The sequence below is a fragment of the Micropterus dolomieu genome, linkage group LG06 (assembly GCF_021292245.1).
Source record: "Micropterus dolomieu isolate WLL.071019.BEF.003 ecotype Adirondacks linkage group LG06, ASM2129224v1, whole genome shotgun sequence".
NCBI classification, from domain to species: domain Eukaryota; kingdom Metazoa; phylum Chordata; class Actinopteri; order Centrarchiformes; family Centrarchidae; genus Micropterus; species Micropterus dolomieu.
The window spans coordinates 17,515,575-17,534,554 of record NC_060155.1 but is presented as its reverse complement, the minus strand read 5'-3'; the positions used below and the strand labels follow the sequence as shown (position 1 = coordinate 17,534,554).

General features: G+C 39.1%; 1 protein-coding gene across 1 annotated transcript; it reads left to right on the top strand.

The window, feature by feature from the left end:
- LOC123972248 (CDK5 regulatory subunit-associated protein 2-like) lies at window positions 1-18,473 on the top strand. Its single transcript, XM_046051590.1, has 9 exons — window positions 1-24; window positions 114-181; window positions 3,796-3,906; window positions 12,754-12,830; window positions 15,258-15,381; window positions 15,475-15,632; window positions 15,728-15,884; window positions 16,367-16,420; window positions 18,016-18,473. Exons 1-9 carry the CDS (start codon window positions 18-20, stop codon window positions 18,067-18,069), a joined length of 810 nt encoding a protein of 269 aa, XP_045907546.1. The 5' UTR covers window positions 1-17; the 3' UTR covers window positions 18,070-18,473.
- The last annotated feature ends 507 nt before the right edge of the window (window positions 18,474-18,980 follow it).

The window sequence follows — 18,980 nt, the reverse complement described above, 5'->3', positions numbered from 1 at the left end:
CCAAGATCACAGGTCACATGACAGGTACAAAGCTCATTTAAAAAAACTATTTGGCTTGTGTAAAAATATAAACTGCTCATATGGCTTGATAATGATTGTTTTTTTCTCCTTAGATTTGTGTAGCGATGAAACAGACAACTCTCCTCCTCTTCAGCTTCACACTCTCAAGGAGTTTGAACAGGTGAGAGATTATATTTTGAATTATCAACAAGCCTGATGTGAGTGCCACTTCCTTATCCTTCAGCATAATACTGTAGTGAGTAGTGATATTCCCATCGATAATATGATCTGCGGTGACATCTTGTGGCTCCATTTCTTCCTACAAGAAGTAATGAGCTGTGGTGCAGTAAACAGTAGATGAGATCACTCACTGTTTAGAAAATCCATGCTCATATCCAAACTCTCTGGAATATATGATTTTAAACTACTGTACAGAAACGGAGAACATCTGCAGCTGATGATATCAGATGGAAAATACCCTGAACCCTCCTGGTGGTGAAAGTCTGCCTCAGGCTACAGGATGGTCCACTTTAAGATTTCTCATCAGTCTCTGCTGCAGTGTTATTGGGCATTGTACAGGTTGCATTTTATAAAAAGACTAGGCCTATGTTAAATATCCCTTTCAGCAGAGTGTTGAACAATACTGACCCAAATTCAAACCAATATATGACAGTAATCATTCATCCTGCTTTTTAACAAGGCACAGATTCTCCACAAACACACACACATACCAGATCAGAAGTTAAGACAAGCACTACAACTTTCACTGAAAACTCTCCATCAGTGATCTTCCTTTAATGTTATTCTGGAGGTGCTGCTGAGCCTTGGTAAAACGGGAGGTGTCACCAACTAGTCACGAAAGCTGAAGTTCCTTTCTGAAAGGCGGCACCCTACTCCAAGCTGGAGTCACTTACATGGCTGCCAGCTCTTGGATGTGTCACTTTTGCACTGAAATAAACACATTCCAGCACACACGCTACACACATATTTACACACATTCGCTCCTATGTATTTGTTTTGAAGAAAAGTGAATGTGTATGAGTTGTGTCGTGTGTGGAGTTGTTTAAAAACACACTATGTAAATCATGTCAGTTATGTTTGTGTGATGTCAGTTAACTTTTTTAGCCTGGCGCCTGTGCTATCTTCCCACAGAATTATTTAGCAGCAGCGTGTAATGTGACACTTTAACGGGGACACTCACTGAATGCATAAAGAACTAGTAATGACGTAACTGCACGAGTTGGTAACATGTCTCCGTCACTTCATTATTGATGCTCTTTGCACCAGACTTTTGTCATGAAACTTGATTTCTGCCGAGGTTGTTGCTTTTATTATGAAATCATAAAGACTTAGTGGAAGCCTGTCTGCCTTTCTGTTTTTTTTGTCCTGTTCACTGTCTCAAGGAACATGAGGGATTCACTGCTTCACTGTGTGAGATTCAGGACACCTCCCTATTAATAGCACTGTGGCTCCCGGCTCTCAGGTCTCCTGTTTCATCCAACTTCTTTCCACTTACCTATCTGTCTTCCCAGCCCCTCTGCCTTCCCATACTGGTTCACCTTTGCCAGGGGAGTTTCTGAATTTTAGCTTAATTGTAGGCTAACTATTGTAGGCATATGATAAATTCCGGGTCAGCCGTGGGACTGGGTAGATAGAAACCTTCACTTTCTTATATATTGACTAATTCCCTTTATTAACAAGAGTAACAGCAGACAAAGAAGTGCAAATGCTTAAAAACTACATTAGCTGGGTTTTGGCCAATATGGGTCACAAAAACTCCAAAACAAGCTGTCAGCACTAACATGTTTTTTATACAGTCTATAGTTATCACCCATTAAGTTGTTATGGCAAACACACTAGCTAGCAGTTTGACATCCAGCAGGCACAACTGTATTATCAATTATTTGGACTCCTGTTTCTTGCTACTAAAAGACTGTAAGTCCAATATTTTCTCTCCTTTTAGCTTTGTTTCATCTCCACCAACTTCTGAGAAAAATATCTTGGCATTTAGCTCACTAACGTTAACTTTCTCCAATAGCTAAATTTAAGTTAGCTAGTTAGCAACTTTGTCTGTCTGTCATGGTGCTGGGCAGGTAGCATGTCTGAAATTAATGAATTGCCTGCTACTGCTAGAATTTAGTGAGGCCAATGAGACTGAACCACACAGTAAATAACCTTACTTTACCAATTAGCCTAACTAAAAGAGACAAAAACTTGAAAACTGCTTAGTTGTATGATAATTCTCTGCTGTTTGTCATTAGATTTTGTCATTTAACTCGGTGTTAACATTCATTTAAAAAACATTAAGTCATGTAAGTAGACTGTAATATTAATAATCCATCCATCGTCAACCGCTTATCCTGCGTACAGGGTCGCGGGGGGCTGGAGCCAATTCCCGCTGACAAAAGGTGGGGCACACCCTGGACAGGTCACCAGTCCATTGCAGGGCCACACATAGACAATTTTGGAGACACCAATTAACCTAGCCTGCATGTCTTTGGATGGTGGGAGGAAGCCGAAGCACCCGGAGAGAACATGCAAACTCCACACAGAAAGGCCGGGGTAACCGGGGTTTGAACCCCCAACCTTCTTGCTGTGAGTTGACAGTGCTAACCACTGCACCACCCTGTAACATTAATAATTTAATTTTAAATGACTCTAATGCTGTGGGTCTGACTGAGGCCTTTCTCCTAAACCTTATCCCCTTTATTCGAAGGCATTGTCACTACTCTCAGCCAGACATGCAACATATTGTGATTTTATGGAGGGACAAGGCTGAGTTCAGAGGGTTGAAGCAGCAAGAATGTGCATTTATTAAAAGAAAAGAGACAGCGGTTTGCCTCTTAGTGAAAACTTGTGTGTATAAGTTGCTTACCCTGAGTGTGTTCAAAGAAATACAGGTGCAAAATACCAAAATAATATTGAGATTTTCATGTCCCTGGAGACTTGATAAAGGTGAGTAATTGCTGTGATTATATAACATGCAGTCTAGTGTGGAAAGAGTTTCAGCTGTTCTCTCAATGGGGATCAACCTCCACACTCAAAAATATATTCAAAATGGATAGAAGTGGCTAGACTGGAGAAATGACATTTAGCAAGCAGACAAAATGAACAGAAAGGCACTCACATATAATCCCCTACCTTTCTCTTCATGTCCCTGTTTGTTACCGCTGATGTTTTGCAGAGGGGTGAGATTTCCCCTCATATCACAACTGCCTGTTACCCGCCCCCCACAAACACACTCACACACCCCCTCTCCCTCCTCCCCTCTTCTCACCCTGCACCCATCTCCCCTGGCAGTCTGGGATTCCAGGGATGTCTCCTCCAGTAAAATAAGCTCCTGCCCCGTCCTCCTAGCACACCAGAACACACCATGGAGCTGACATGGCTACATCTCTGACCACCCAGGCTGCAGAGTCGCTCACGGCACTGCAAACATCCTTATAGACTCTGAGTGTGTGTGTGTGTGTGTGTGTGTGTGTGTGTGAATGTGTTAGTTTTAGTGTGTGTGCTTTTGTAGATAGCCTGATGGCCTGTTAGAGTCAAGGATGCCACTTTGTAAATAATTTGTTTATTTTGACATCATGCTCTTTTGGAGAAGGAGCTAGCATGTCTAACGGTTACCAGACTCTAACACAAGGACATGCCTTCACAGTCCTTTAAAGTGGACTCCGTATTACCCCATGATACGGAAATGTTGAAGACGACTTTTCATTTTTGACCTATAACGGACATGTCAAGCAGTGTTGGTGCTCTTTGACGGTCATGTCTAACGGTTACCGTACTTTGTCACAGCACCTGAATGACCTGAAGAAGGAAAACTTCAGCCTCAAGCTCCGCATCTACTTCCTGGAGGAGAGGATACAGCAGAAGTATGAGGAGAGCAGTGAAGATGTCTACCGTACGGTGAGTGGGGCATCTCCCATTGATCATGAGAAAATGAATGATGACGAATGATGAATGCTGGATGGGATTATAAGTGGTGTGGCTCTTCAGGAGCCAAGTGTTGTTTCACTAATAACAAAATTATCCATAAAAATTTTTTTTCTTGTTGTTGAGGGATTTAGCACTGAGTTGGTAACATAGTTCATTTGGGCCTTAATCAATCGTAATTGGCGGTTGTTATCCTGAAGAGCTGCTTTACTGAGCCACTTCCACTGTTTGTTGACCCAGCTGTCGTGCTGATCTTGTTGAGGTGATGTGACCTGCTATGTGTTTGTTTTACCAAGTGCCTGTTTTTAGATATGGCTACACATTAACTAGCTCTTTGCTCAGGAAATTTGATGCAGTTTGTGTGTAACTAGCTGATGTGTGTCCTGCAGGACCATTGTTTTGCTGTTCATTGTTTTCTCCTTCTGGGATTTGTGAAGATTTTATACCCTTAAGTTAGACAGTGTAGCCTACATTTTGTCTTACCCCTCAGCCAGAGACACTAAACTAGGTGACATTACAACTCCGGATATACAGAGACTCATTTGCCATGCACATGTGGGCCTGTTATGGAATCTTACCAACAGGCCCTTGATAAGAAGTTTTTTAAGAGTTTGTCACGACTGGATGGACTGGCAACCTGTCCAGGGTGTACCCCGCCTTTCGCCCGATGTCAGCTGGGATTGGCTCCAGCCCCCCTGTATGCAGAATAAGTGGTTGACGATGGATGGTCATGACAGCGTGTGTGTGTGTGTGTGTGAGCCATTAGCAGGACTGGGAATTGAACCGTATTACTTTTTTTTGGGTACAGACCGAAATGTGTCTGTAGCACCAAGTATCAAAAAGTAGTGAAGGTTGACATGAAGTCCGTCAGATTGGTATTCTTGTTTACTTTTACTGAAACTTTACTTAGGAGATTGTGTAACAGGCATGACATGTCCGATCCACATTTAATGCAGCTTCTTTGTCAATGCCAGTTATGTGTTTTCATTATCAGGTGCATTCATTCAGATCCAAGATTATTATCATTAAGGAAAAAAAGAAAACTAGGTGTGAAAAAGCATTTTCATTAACTGAAAAAAAATAATATATAAAAACCAGGCTTTACAAAAAACAATAACTAACTGAAACTGTATTGTCTGTTTTCAAAACTAACTAAAATAAACTTAAATTATAGAGCAAACGTTAGTTTTGTCTTTGTCTTTGTTTTGTCATTTATTTCATAGGGCCTACATTAGCTTAGTATTTTGGCTGGATGTGATCTATCTTCCAATTTCTTAGCTGTGCCAGTTTTAGTCCTAAGAGAATACATTTTTTAGGATTGTATGATGTTGTTGTTTTGACTTTTTCCTGACCTTTTTGAATCTTGCCCCTGACAAATACCCCATATTACAAAAAAGACTAAAACTAACACCGAAACTTAGACAAACTAAACTAAAACTAAGAATTTTCACAAAAAAATAACTAAACTAAACTAGTAAATCCACTTTAAAAACTAATTCAAACTAAACTGAACTTGAAAACAAAGTCAAAACTAAAAAACTAATTTAAAAAAGTACCTTAGCAGCCTCTGGCCTCATTTTATCTTATTTAACCATTTAAAAAAGTGAGGTATGGATTTGTATTTGGAACAAAGAGATCATTGGTATTGGATCAGTACTTGGCAACAGTATTAGAAGAGAAAAGGTTGATTTCATGCTGATTGTATTTCATCTACGTAAAGTTATTGTATGGCTGCTTGTGCAGCTTCAAATGTATTTTTGTGATCCGACAGATGTCAGATTTTATTATAATAAATATACTAACAAAGTTTTTGTCTGGGGCGAAACCAGTGCCGTGACCCTGTGCTCTTATTCTTTGCTGCACTAGCTATGACAGGCCAAGGCAATGAAAATGTTGGCTTTGATTGTTGAGATCTCCCAGAAGTTTGATCGTTTCAGGCAGACAGTTGACATCTATGAGACCACAACAATACAACCCATTGCTTTATCACAGGTGCAAAATAACGTTTTGAATATTTCCCTCACGGTTTGAGTAGAGAACGTTATCTGACTGAATATTGAGTGCTGAGGTCACAAGTAGTCGCTGAGTATTGAAAAAAGTATTGTTTTGTTATTGGCAATGAAACTCATTGATACGATGTTCTAGTTAAGCGTTGTTGTTGCTGTTCTGCCTGGCTTTAGAGAATTTGTGCTGAATAATTAATGAATCAATCTATTGACAGACAACAATTGTGAATATTTATTATTTGTCATTTATCAGGCAAAAATGCCAAAATCATCTTAACGTCTTCTTTCAGCCATCATTATCTCATTCGCTCTTTTCAAATGTGAGGATTTGCTGCTTATCTCTGCTTTTTATCTTTATTAATTACATAACGTTTTGGACTTTTCCAGAAAATCACGGAATATGACGATGTCACTTCACCCCTGGAAATTTGTTACCATTTAACATTTTTCACAATTTTATCAATTTAACAATTGACGATTAATATAAGATACAGTAGAAAAATGGATAATGAAAATGTGTGTCATGTCCATGCATGTGTTTGTATCTGTAGGCTTTTACACTGTGTGTGCGTAAATCTGCGTCCCTCTGTGTGTGTGCGTGTAAAGTGTGCACATTCAATAAGGTGGCCCAGTTCAGCTGTAGTTAAACACGAGCCAGCCGGCATTTAAAACTTGTCTCTTTATTACTTTCTTCATTCTAAATCCCTTCTGATCACCAACAACTCTTTGATATAAGAAAAACTAAATGGCTGTTTGATCCAGCTGTACAAGACCTGAGTGTCCTGCCACTAATTACTGAATACCGGCAGTGATTGAGTAAACTGATCCCACGGCGTACAGGCATTCAACTGGATTTTAATCCCTGTGCATCACAATCTCTCACTCTGTGTGGATAAAGTTTAATCGGTCTCATCACTTTTTTATTGGAGACTAAATCTTTGTTCCCTAGTTACCTGACCTGACCTGAGCTTCTTCTTGCTCTTTTGGTTGAGTATCATGACAGGCAGTGTTCCTGATCCCTCTCCAAAGTATTTCAGTGTAATACAGTACAGACTAGGTGTGTTGGTCCCGGGTACATAGTGATCTCTGTCAGGGCTCAAGAGACTCTATTTATAGAGTAGGCTTGATTACACTGATTTATTTATCACATGTAGTCATATTAATGTCCATATGACACGACTCATACATAATAACCCGCCTGTATTTTTCTCTTCACCATATGGGTTGTTACATTGGTGTATATTTTTTAACGCATTTAGTTTCAGTCATGTTATGTTCATGAATACATATAGACATAATATATATATATGTAGTAATTAAATATAAACTGAAACGATTAGTAAATTAGACAATCCCCAGTTCCAGCCAGGTTCCAGATTATAAATTGATAAGATTTTCTGCTTATCTTCATTTTATGGGATAGTAAACTAAATATTTTTGGGTTCTGGACATACATACTGATGAAACAAACAATTTTGTAGCTGTCATCATGGTCTTTAAGGAATCTGATTGTGAAAATGGTGTTTTTTGTTTGCATTTTATTAATTAGTTAATAAATAAAATAATCTGCAGAATTCTCAAATAATGAAAATAATCTTTAGTTACATATTTAGCAGCTTGCATTGAACAACATTTTTAACTGTTTCCACTCATGTAGTCTAAATGAAGTGATGCCAATAGAGCATGGAAATAGTTGTATGTAAATAGTATGGAATATGGCAAAATGAGCAGCGTAGATGAATTTAGAGTAAATGATAATACCTGTCGGTAGGTGATCAGTCACAGTGTTGCAGGTGTGTTGGGTTTATGACACTCCTGTCAGTGTCCCTCCTCTTTCACAGCCTGGTTATTAGGGGCTCTGTTGCTGAGGGCTGACGGGCCATGAGGGCCAGAATAGCAGGTGCACTGTGTCTATATATAGAGCAGTTTTCAAGATGGGAAAATGACTCTCTTACTGTAAGTTGTTGACACACAGGAATACACGTTCCTCTTACTTGTGTGTTTCATTATTTATTATTAGAGCATTTAGGTGAATCATTTATCATCCAGTTGCTGCTGCATTACTTCACTGTAAAGTACAGTTGAGTTCTCAAGAGATTAATTGGTTTTAATAAGATTAATTATCAATAGCTTTGTATCTGTGTCCTAAAAGAGCCTGAAAAAAGTGTAAATAAAAATATAAATTCAACACCGTAGAACATTTTAAACATTGATACAGAATCAGGTTATTAATAAAGTATCTTCCTTTTCAGCTTTAATGAACACAACCTCATGTCCCATTTTTTCTTATTACACAACAACTTTGATTAACGATTAACTATGTTCATAAGAAGCAACGTATTTTTTTTTCCATTCCATGAGCAGTGGAAATATGAGCAAGTAATATTAAATTGCCTTTCTGAAGCCTCCAGATAACTTGATAGCCAAATTGAATATTGTGTCACTGTGGTGACTGATAAGTCGATTAACAGATAAGGTGAATCACAGAAACTTAAAGAAGGTTAAGTGTGTAAGTTTCAGTGACATCTAGCACGTAAGATAGCTACAATGGCCGACACAGGACAAAAGAGATTAGCGAGTCAAGAAATGAGGTTTCTTTAGATAGATATATTAAGAAATTCTATTTTACTTAATTATTCAGTAAAACAAAATGATTTTGTGAATACTATTGTTAATTGTTCATCAATAACAAGAATATCAATAAATGAAGTGCTACATGATGTGGCATACTCCTGTAATACATTATTTTACTGTACTGTTATCGTGCATTTTGTTACATCTTGGGAGGGTTGGCTCATCTGCACTAACATACCAAAGAAAACATCTAAAAAACATCTCTCACATCTAGTGAAAGTATGACCACTGACAGATAACAGGAAAATGTAAGCCTCACTGTTTAAAGGCTAAAGTGTTTTCCACCAGGGCAGTAAAATGTGAAGTTTAGCCGGCCGATCGGAACTTCCAGCTGCTTATTTCCAATAATAATCAGCTGATTGTCTCAAAAAGGTAACCAACACATTTATCACACTGTTAAAAATTACAATCCAAATAAATATTTTTTCTAGGGAAGTAAAAGTTTAGCTGGCTTGTCTGAGCTTCCAGTTGTAGCGTTCCGGTTTTATTGTAAATTAATGAACTGATTGTTTCACGAAGGTAACCAACATATTTATGTCCAGCCAAAGCCTTGAGAATAACTAACATTACATGACATTACAATCCAACCACATAGTGTTTCTACCAGGGCAGTCAAATGTGAAGTTTAGCTGTCTGATAGGAGCTTCTATGCTGTAAGTTACATTACCGTTTTATTGCCAATTAATCAGCTGATTGTCTCACAAATGTAAGCGGCACATTTTTGTCAACAGCAAAGCCAAAACACACACTGAAGAATAATGTTAATGAAATTACAATCCAACTATCTATTTCACAACACTGAGAGGGGAAACACATCACATCACTAAAGTTGCTCTAAATTAATTACCTGTCCAGGAGAAAACAAGGCAACTTCAGCCCTGCTTTGAAAACATTTGTCCTGCATCAGCTCTTTCAATCAGGGAAAATCCACAACGATTATATCCTTTATTTCTGCAGTCATCTGTCTGCATCTGTCCCGACATGTCTGGCTTCATCATGCTATCGCTTCTTTGATGACAAAAATAATAGGTGTAGTCCTTCATTTATCCAAATTTCACTTGGACCTTTAACAATTTAGATTTTGTGCCTTGTTTATGTAGTCTATCAATCAATAGCACCACAGATTTGCTACTTTATATATACAACATCTTGGGCTCTGGGAAATGTGATGGGCACATATTTCACTATGTATATTTTATATTCTAAGTGATCACTTGTTTAATCGAAAAAAATTAACTAACCTGTTGAAAGAAGAACTTAGATTATATCATTATTATTTTACATGTCATTTGTGCAGAATGAATGTGTGCATGTGTAGTTACCAGCAGTATGCGTGTGTTGAGCCCTCATGGTGCCATTCAGGAATATATTTAGGATTAGCTTTCAGGCTGCAAGCGTTGGTGCACGTGTGGCCCGGCTCTTTGTGAGTGTTTGGAACACAAAGCTCTCTGGTAAGGACAGTGGAAGGTCAACAGTCTTGGACACTGCATGAAGAGGCACTAAAATATTTCATTTTAAGGAAGAGTAAGGAAGAGGGAAGAGAGGAGAGACAAGAGAGAGACACAGGGACAGAGAAGCAGCTAAACCAAGATGATGGATGAGAGAAAGTGGACAATCTGCTGAGATGAACATGAGCTGTAGTGATAAAGGTGATGAAACCAGTGAGATTAGCATTCCAGCATTAGTCCAGCAGACAGACAGACAGACAGATAAACTGTTCTGTCTCTCTTCTCTAAGGTCAGAATGGAAAGAATGAGCCCCTCCATTACCACTGTTTAAGTCCTCTGTGCCCTTGCCCAATGTAAGAGCCTTGATTGGCCCTAAAATGTCCCCTGTGGACCCCAGCAGGTAAACAAACGGTGGAGAATTCCCCAGCTCTAAATATACCAGCCATGACAGCACAGTCAAATGTTCCGCACTGATGTTATACAACACCCATTCAATCAGCAGACACAGAGTGTTTCGCGTGTGATGATGAGAAGAAGGAAACTGAACAGGGAACAAGACAGAAAGGCCAGAAACCCACTGAACATATAAGCAATGAAATACTTTTAAAAACCATCAGAGTCTGTCAACGTTTTTGATATAGAATCTTTATTAGATATTTTTATTACCTGATTTACATACAATATGATCCTAAAATTAGTGGTCAACCAATATTTTATTTATGATTTATTTAACAGGTCAGCCAATGGCTGATATATAAGGCTGATATCAAAACAAAGAAAAGTCATGTATAATCCTGTTATTCAATGCAGATATACAATCAAATATAGATGTTATCTTAGTCAGTAACCTGTTATTTTAGATGGAATTTTTATTTATTAATGAAGTAGAAAAATACATGTGGTTATGCTTTAGATTTCAGAACGTGACTGACTGGAGAGCTGGGTACAGTTTGTCAAGTGACGTCATTCAACTGCATTATTCTCTACAGCAGTGGTTCTCAAATTTTTTCTGTCAGGCGCCCTTTAGAAACCATAAAAAGTTCAAGCTAAAGTGGATTTAATTTTTATCAATCATTAACAACATGGGCGATGGAAATAAAATAAACAAAGATTCAGGTTAGGAAAACAGCCTTGCTAGCATCAGAACCCTTTTCTTTTGTTCATGCCATCACATGAATCACATTTATTCAATTTAGGTCCGCTCAACATCCATTCCCCCCATACGCTAACATCATTCCACAGCAGCGACACTGACAAGACTGCCTGCAGATCCATGGATATTTTTTGTTTATTGACCTTGTGTGTGCAGGCATTGGCCAATGCCAATTATATCAAAATGCCAGATAACCGATTAAACAGTCTATCACTACCTGAAATAGATTCAGTAGTCCCTTGTCTCTGCAATAAGTGATGAATTTTGCTTTTCATCACATATTTGTAAGGCAAGATATCCCAATTTGTTTTAAACTTTTTATCCCATCATAATGAAACTTTTCATGATTTAAAAGGTCATAAACTTCATAATAGTTAACACTTTAGTATTAGGACTTGATTCATTAAGTTATTTCAATTGCAAAAATAGGCCTGTTTCACAGCAGACATTTTGACTTGCCATAACAGGAAAAGCAAAGGTGAAACAAATTTCATTAACAATGGCTCACTTCCATCAAGTCGTGCCAATGAGCTGGCATGTGCAATACCAGGACCCTTTAATGTTATCAATTTCACCTGTGCTTTTCCAGCTCTGACAAGCCAAAATATCCATCCATCGTCAACCACTTATCCTGCATACAGGGTCCAATCCCAGCTGACATTGGGCGAAAGGCAGGGTACACCCTGGACAGGTCACCAGTCCATCTCAGGGCCACACATAGACAGACAACCACTCACACCTAAGGACAATTTGGGAGACACCAATTAACCTAGCCTGCATGTCTTTGGAGGGTGGGAGGAAGCTAGAGCACCCAGAGAAACAGTCTGCAGAGAACATGCAGAAAGGCCGGGGAAACTGGGGTTTGAACCCACAACCTTCTTGCTGTGAGGCGACAGCGCTAACCACTATACAAACGCACCACCTGTGGAAAATGTCTATATTTATTAAATATTTTCATTAGAGGCTGTACAAACACAGGTGTTTTCAGTTATTCTGGTAATACTCCTCACACAGGTTGAAGTTGTTGGCTCACACAGTCTTATGGAGATCTAATCAGCCAATTAAGTGACAACACCTGTGTGGGTGAACCGCAGGTGTGTAGCAGCTTTAATAGTCACACATTTTCTGTTGCCTAGACAATTAACAACTGTAATGTAACTACTGGACATCCCATCCTTGTCAACTGTTTCAGTCGTGTTGGTAATTTACAGAAATTTAAATTGCTATCCTTTTTATCATATAGAAGACCCTATGAAAATGAAATTGTACAAGACATAAAAAACTTTGTATAAATTATCAACTTTTTGTGATTGTCTGTTTGGACAACTAAATAAAAATGCCTTATTTACAGATAAAATATTCCATTTCAAAAGTGACCTGTTTTGCCAATATTAGCACTTTTTAACAGGTCCCCTATAACAGGCCCATTATTAATTGTCCACTGATTCTGCAGTATAGTTACAAATGGTTAGTTATCTGTTGCAGGATTTTTTTGCTGATGGTGGAGGAGGTGACGTGTGATGATGATGATGTAAACTGACAGATGACCGATTTACCTTTCTGCTTTCATCTGTTGCAGAACATCGAGCTGAAGGTGGAAGTAGAGAGCTTGAAGCAGGAGCTCCATGAGAAACAGCAGCTTCTGGACAAAGCCCTGTGAGTCTGCAAAATATGAATCATAATTATTTTTTAATGTGTAATTCAAACCCTTAGCTTAAATAAAAGTTGTTTTTTAAAGTTTGTTAGTGTGAATATTGGTGTCAAAATAGTCTCTGTCTGTAATTATATAGATATATCACACCAATATTTTACTTGCTGAAAAGTCAAAAGCAATGTCTACCTTTTTAAGTGTTCACACTGTTCAAAGGTCCCTTCTGCTCTTTAACATCAGTAAAGAATCGCAGAGTAGACAGGTAGTTATTGACTGCCTGGCTTTATTAAAGTACCTCTCATTAACAGCACGTGTAAAATTATAAGATCACAAATACTTTGATTAATACATAGTGTGTACCAGAGGGCAGATGTATCCATCTATGGTTGCTGGCTGGCAAGGATTAAGTGTGTTCCTACTAAAGCTTAGTTTCAATCCCTTCTTAACTGTGGTAACACCTCATATCTCTTAACAGCTCATATGTCACGCAGCAGCATGATAGCAAGTATCCACCCTGCTGAAGTGCCCCTGGGCAAAACAACGTGCTCCTGACATTTTTGCAGAGGAGAGCAAATGAAAGCAGATTTTCGGAGCTTCACAAAAAAAGCTTCAAAATGGTGAAGATATTACTGCAAGTTGGGGGTTTCAATAGTCATGTGAGAGAAACACAGTTGGTGTTGCCTTTGTGGCATTTGAAGAGTTGTCTCGGGTGATTTGATAGAGATTGTGTATAGTTTAAGACAGGGTAAACCAGTTAATGGTATTTGTTTCCCTGTTTGATACTGTTGATTCAGGTTTCTTCCTCTACTTGCTGGGCTTTTCCTGCTCCAGAATTTAACTTGTAAACGGCTGCAGCAGTTTAATAGATTGCATGGGTAATGTAGGCAAGTGTGGAGCTCTTACTGGGTTGTTAATATGATTGGCTCACACTTCCTAACAGTTGCGTGAAGTGAAACTGCTGAAACAGACAGAGATGCTGCTTAAAGGTCTTTGACCTTTAATAGTTCATCATTGGCCAGCTGTTGGCCCTCTTGGAAAGGATAAATTGGCTCTTATTACTGTTGTCTATTTTTATTGCTGCTCTGTGCCAGCAGAGATGATTTTGACAGGTTATTGTTGTACCACTTTGATTCTGCTATCCTCCTGGTCAACAGTTAGGCTGCATTGTCATTTCTGCAGTACATATTCTTCTAGTTGTTGCTACAGAATTGCATAACAGCAATGGTTAATGGCAAATGTTAATCTAACTACCAGTGCTCTAGAACATAAAAGTGACCATTTCTGTTGGACTGTAAATCAACAAAGGGGGTTCTTTGCTGTACTTGCATATTCTGTGGTTTGGACAGCTCAGTCCCTGGAGCTGTTGACACACAAACAACACACAAATCATCATAACCCTCCATGTAACAACAATACATGCAAAATACTAACAAACAACTAATGATCACATTTTAAACCACAGAACAGCAAACCAACACTTGTTCTTGCCTGCATTTGTCACATTTTTAATCATAGTCTTATTGGACAGTGTTAATTACAGTGGGCAGACCAAAATTACTGAATTGTCTTTCTGACATTCTTGCAGAAGGGCTGGCGCTTAGGATGAAGTTCTTTTCCACTAAACATAAAGGATCTTTGTACACGAGACAGACATTTGCATTACTCAGACTGGTTCAAAATATCCCAGTTACTTGAGCTGTTGCATGTGGCGGACAGAGTTAAAAATGTATGTAGAGAGGGTCCAGAACAGCATTCACGGCGACAGAGTGGCGTGTGCCATTCTAGGAGCAGTTATTCTGGCTGAGCGTTGTTGACTGACCAAGTGATAAAGACAGATGCTTGCACAGTTGGAGTACGAAGGAATGGAGCAAAATACTTACGTCATGAAGACACATAATGTGTTTGTCGGAGAAAGCAAAGAAACAGGATGTGTGGGAGAAAATTTCAGATTAGAGAAGTGTAAAATGTTCATGTTTCTTGCACATATAAAGCTTGTATGAAATTAGTGTGATTCTACAAACTCATCTAGCAGTAAACCTTTTACCTCTAAAACATAAGCCTCTGGTTGAGCTCCAGGTTACCTGCCATAGGAAAAAACAAATTGCATCCACTACATCAAACTTTTTACCACTTTCATACTGTATCAACATCATTTCTGCAAGAATATATGTTAGCAATAACCATGACAATAAAAGTCTACAGCATAGGCGGGGCAGCATACTTATCTCTGCTATAATTGGATGGGTGTTGGGTATCCCATGAGTACAGTAGCAGACAGGAAAGTGATGACATCATATTTTGGCTCTCACTGATGTCTCCATTATGTTGTAATGCTGACCCCTCTGACTATATTTGCGCGTGTGCATAAACTGACATGGCTGATTCAGTGTGATACATGACTGATGTGGTAATGAACTCGGCGTTTTTCCCAGCACAACAGCGGAGAGCTTAACCAATCACAATGAGGCAGAGCTGCAGAGACGGTGTCAGGAGAGACAGCAGGAAATCGACCACATGCAGCAAGTGCTTGAGACCAAGATTCAGCTCCTGCAGGAGGTCCGTCCACTCACACCTTCAGCTAGTTGAAACTGACGCGCAGGTGCCTCAGATTTACGAATCAAAACTGTTTCTATATGTGTGTATTTCCAGGAGGCCCAGCTAGCACGCAGCGAGGCTGAGCGGATGGCCTCACTGGCTGGATCGCACTCCCACGCCTCCCTCCTCTCCCTAGACACCCCCATGGAGGACATCCCAGAAGACGAGAGGCCTCTGAGCATCCTGTCCACTTCCAACACCAACAAAGACAGGTACACAACATAAGAAATCTCCTCGACCACCACCAGTACCAAACAAACCAAATCCACCACCCTGACTAACTTATAATATCTCTGTCTGTGTTCAGGTTAATAGAAGAGCTGGCTAAAGAGCTTCGCTCCAAGGAGGCCCTCATCACCGAGCTGAGTGGGGAGAAGACGACTCTCACACTCAGGGTGGGAGAGCTGGAGGGACAGGTTCAGGAGCTGTCTTCATCTCTGCTGCAGAAGGACAAGGATGTGGAGGTATATACACGTTTGTTCCCATTTTAAATGACATCTTACATCTAAACTCTTACCTAAGTCTTAGCAAATGGATGCCCAAACTTTGCCACATTCTTTCTCTAACAAGAGTGTTGGAACCATTCAGCAAATGCGTTTGCATCAGCTAGTTATTCCTTGTAATATTGCTGCATTCCTCTACTGGTCAGACCTCTCTTCTGGAAAGAGGTTTCCGAAGCAGCATATGTGACATTCCTAAACCTAATTTTAACAGCCATTCATGAAGGTCACAAGGCACAAACTAGTACTTAAACAAACACACAGTGTAGGTCGACATGTATGCATGATGTCATCCAAAGAAAACAATAATTTGATATTTCTGTTAAGGTCCATCTGTTCACTTTCCTGTGTCTGTGTTTTTTACTCCCATCATAAATCTTGAAATTGTATTTAATTTTTTTTATTAGTACATACAGTAGGGTTATAGTCTGTCTTCTTTATTATAGTATTATCAGGAGGAACTTGGTCAAGAGAGGCTGCGCATCGAGGAGGAGATGCAGGTATGTGGAACTCCGTATTTTTATGTATGTAAGAAGACTAAGGCATAGTTAACAAATTTGGTTCAATAGCCTTCACATGTTATTATAGAGTTCTCCACTAAGTGTCAGAACAGCATCACGTTTCTCTTTGTATAATGTCAGACAGACCTTAATGGTCCTTAATGGAGAAGGGACAGGTAGCATTTTCACATGAGCTGAAAACTGTAGATAAAACATGACACATATTAGATCATTTGAAGAATACTAGTTGATTTACAGAGCATACCTACAGTATTTAAAATAGAGGAAGATTTTGCAATATAACCATTCACTGTTATGGAAGAGGTTGTTGTACAGAACTAAAAAACTGTATCAAAGTTTTGACCCATTTTTTTCTCATTTTGCCACTGAAAAAAGCAGAATGTTGTGTGCAGAAATCATCATCATAGAATCAATACAACTGCTTACTTGATGTAATACAAGAACAGAAGCACCATTGTGCTGTAGCTGAAGGAACTAACTGTTGCCAATGTCAGGGCAAAATGTAAGTAAACACCCAGTGAAACATCCTGTGGTGAGCTCAAGCTTTGTGCAGTCTGACCCCGGATGTTTCATGAGTTGTCGATAGTGGCTTATTCCAGGCTGATTGGCCAACGATACAAATATGTGTTGATGAACTCTCCTCTAAAGCGAACAGAGGCAAGGAACACAACAAAAAGAAAGCACTTATTCCTTTAATGCTGCAATGGATAGATTATCATGTGAGGCTTCCAGTGAAAGTACACACCATCTTACAGGGTTAATCTCATCACACAAAGTGCCAGAATGTCATTACATTTACAGGCTTTAGCTGCACTGACATCCCCAAGGACACATTTCTCTCCTGATATATAATTAAACCACAAATGCCGGGAGTGCGGCATTACCTTGATGACAGCTCCCTCTACCCAGGAGAATCTTTACCATTTGAAGTTCAATTTGTAGTCCTACAAATGAATAATGAAAACTATAGTTAGCTTTATTATTCATCTTGTTTTGTCTTGTGGTGCTGTGCAGTGTTACTTCTTGTTATTTGACTGTAGCCTGAATGCGTCACAATATTTGTTGCAAACATATTTAGTTGTTTGGAGACTTTCCCATGCACATCTTTGTTTTCAAGGCGCATGTGCAGGTGTTTTAACTTTTAAATCACTTGTGGATGAAGAATGCAAATGTAGTCTGCTCAGATTTCACACTGTATGCCTGTGTGTATAAAAGTGTGTAAGCTGAGAAGTATGTTCAATGATGGATAACTACACTTTATGTGCAAAACATTTAGTCACTAACAGAACAGTGGACTGGGATCTTAGTGTGACAAGTATAACTTACATATAGTGCAATTTTTGCAGGTAAGAAACACTATTGCGGGTAAAATATGGCTAAACCAGAAATGGTTTGCCATATTATTTAGTTTTAAATGACACAGCTGCATTTGCATCTGCTCACAGACATCAAAAGAGATCATGTGAAGGCCAGTATAACTGCAGTCTTGTTTGTATTTGTTTGTGTGTGTGTGTGTGCGTGTGTATACATTCCCTTGAGGTGCCTTCTTTCATATGTGCTTGTGTGCAATGCAGGCATCTCGCTGGTTAGCAGTTTGGTGGGTCTGGTTCCAGCCGGGTGGTCGTTAGGTCAGGTTGACCTTTGAGTGCTCAGCGACCCCAGCGCTGATATCAAGTTGTGTTGTTTCAGACAGACAACCGCCAAAAGAGCTCTTAATTAATTCCCCAGACACCACAGCCATTTAGATCAAATCTATGTTGGGAGAGAGAGGTGGAGGCAGGAAAGAAATATGATCCAAAACCTCTTCACACAATTATTTGCAGGGTTTCCTTTTCAAGAATAATTTGTAATCTGTAAACAACTACATTGTTTATGTGTTTTGACATTGGTTTGTCTTTGTGAATATTACATTCACAAAAATTGCTGATCAAAAAGAAGAAATACCATATGTCCAGACTCATTTTTCAGCTGCATCCCACATGTGTTGTTGGTTGTCTGCGGCCTCCTTAAGGCAAATTCTAATAAATAATAAATATCTGATTAGTTGAAAATGACTCTCAAATGATTATTAACCCTCAAATAATCAGACATCAAGGACCTTGATGCATGGACCATAATGCAGACACGAGGATAAACAGGATATGCTCTCTGTCCTGAAGCAATAGAATTGCTTTAAGGATGAAAGTATACCGACGGTCGACAGTGGATTTTAAGCTGCATATCTGCTTGAAAGTCACAGTGTGACAGCATGACCATCTGTTTGTGTGCCCTCGGGAAAACAAAAATTGTAGTCACTGCGGAGATTAACTTGCATAGTCAAATGCATGAGAACAGCCTGGTTGTTTGAACATCACAGTAAAATCATTGTTGAAATATCTGCACCACAGCAACAGGGAATACAATTAATACTATCCTTGAGGCAATAGCATGTTTTGACACAGGGTACACTGGTCTAATGAGGGCGCGATTAAAGGACCAAAACCACCACACCAGTATGATTACACTACAGTATTTAATATGTTCAGTAATATGATAGCAA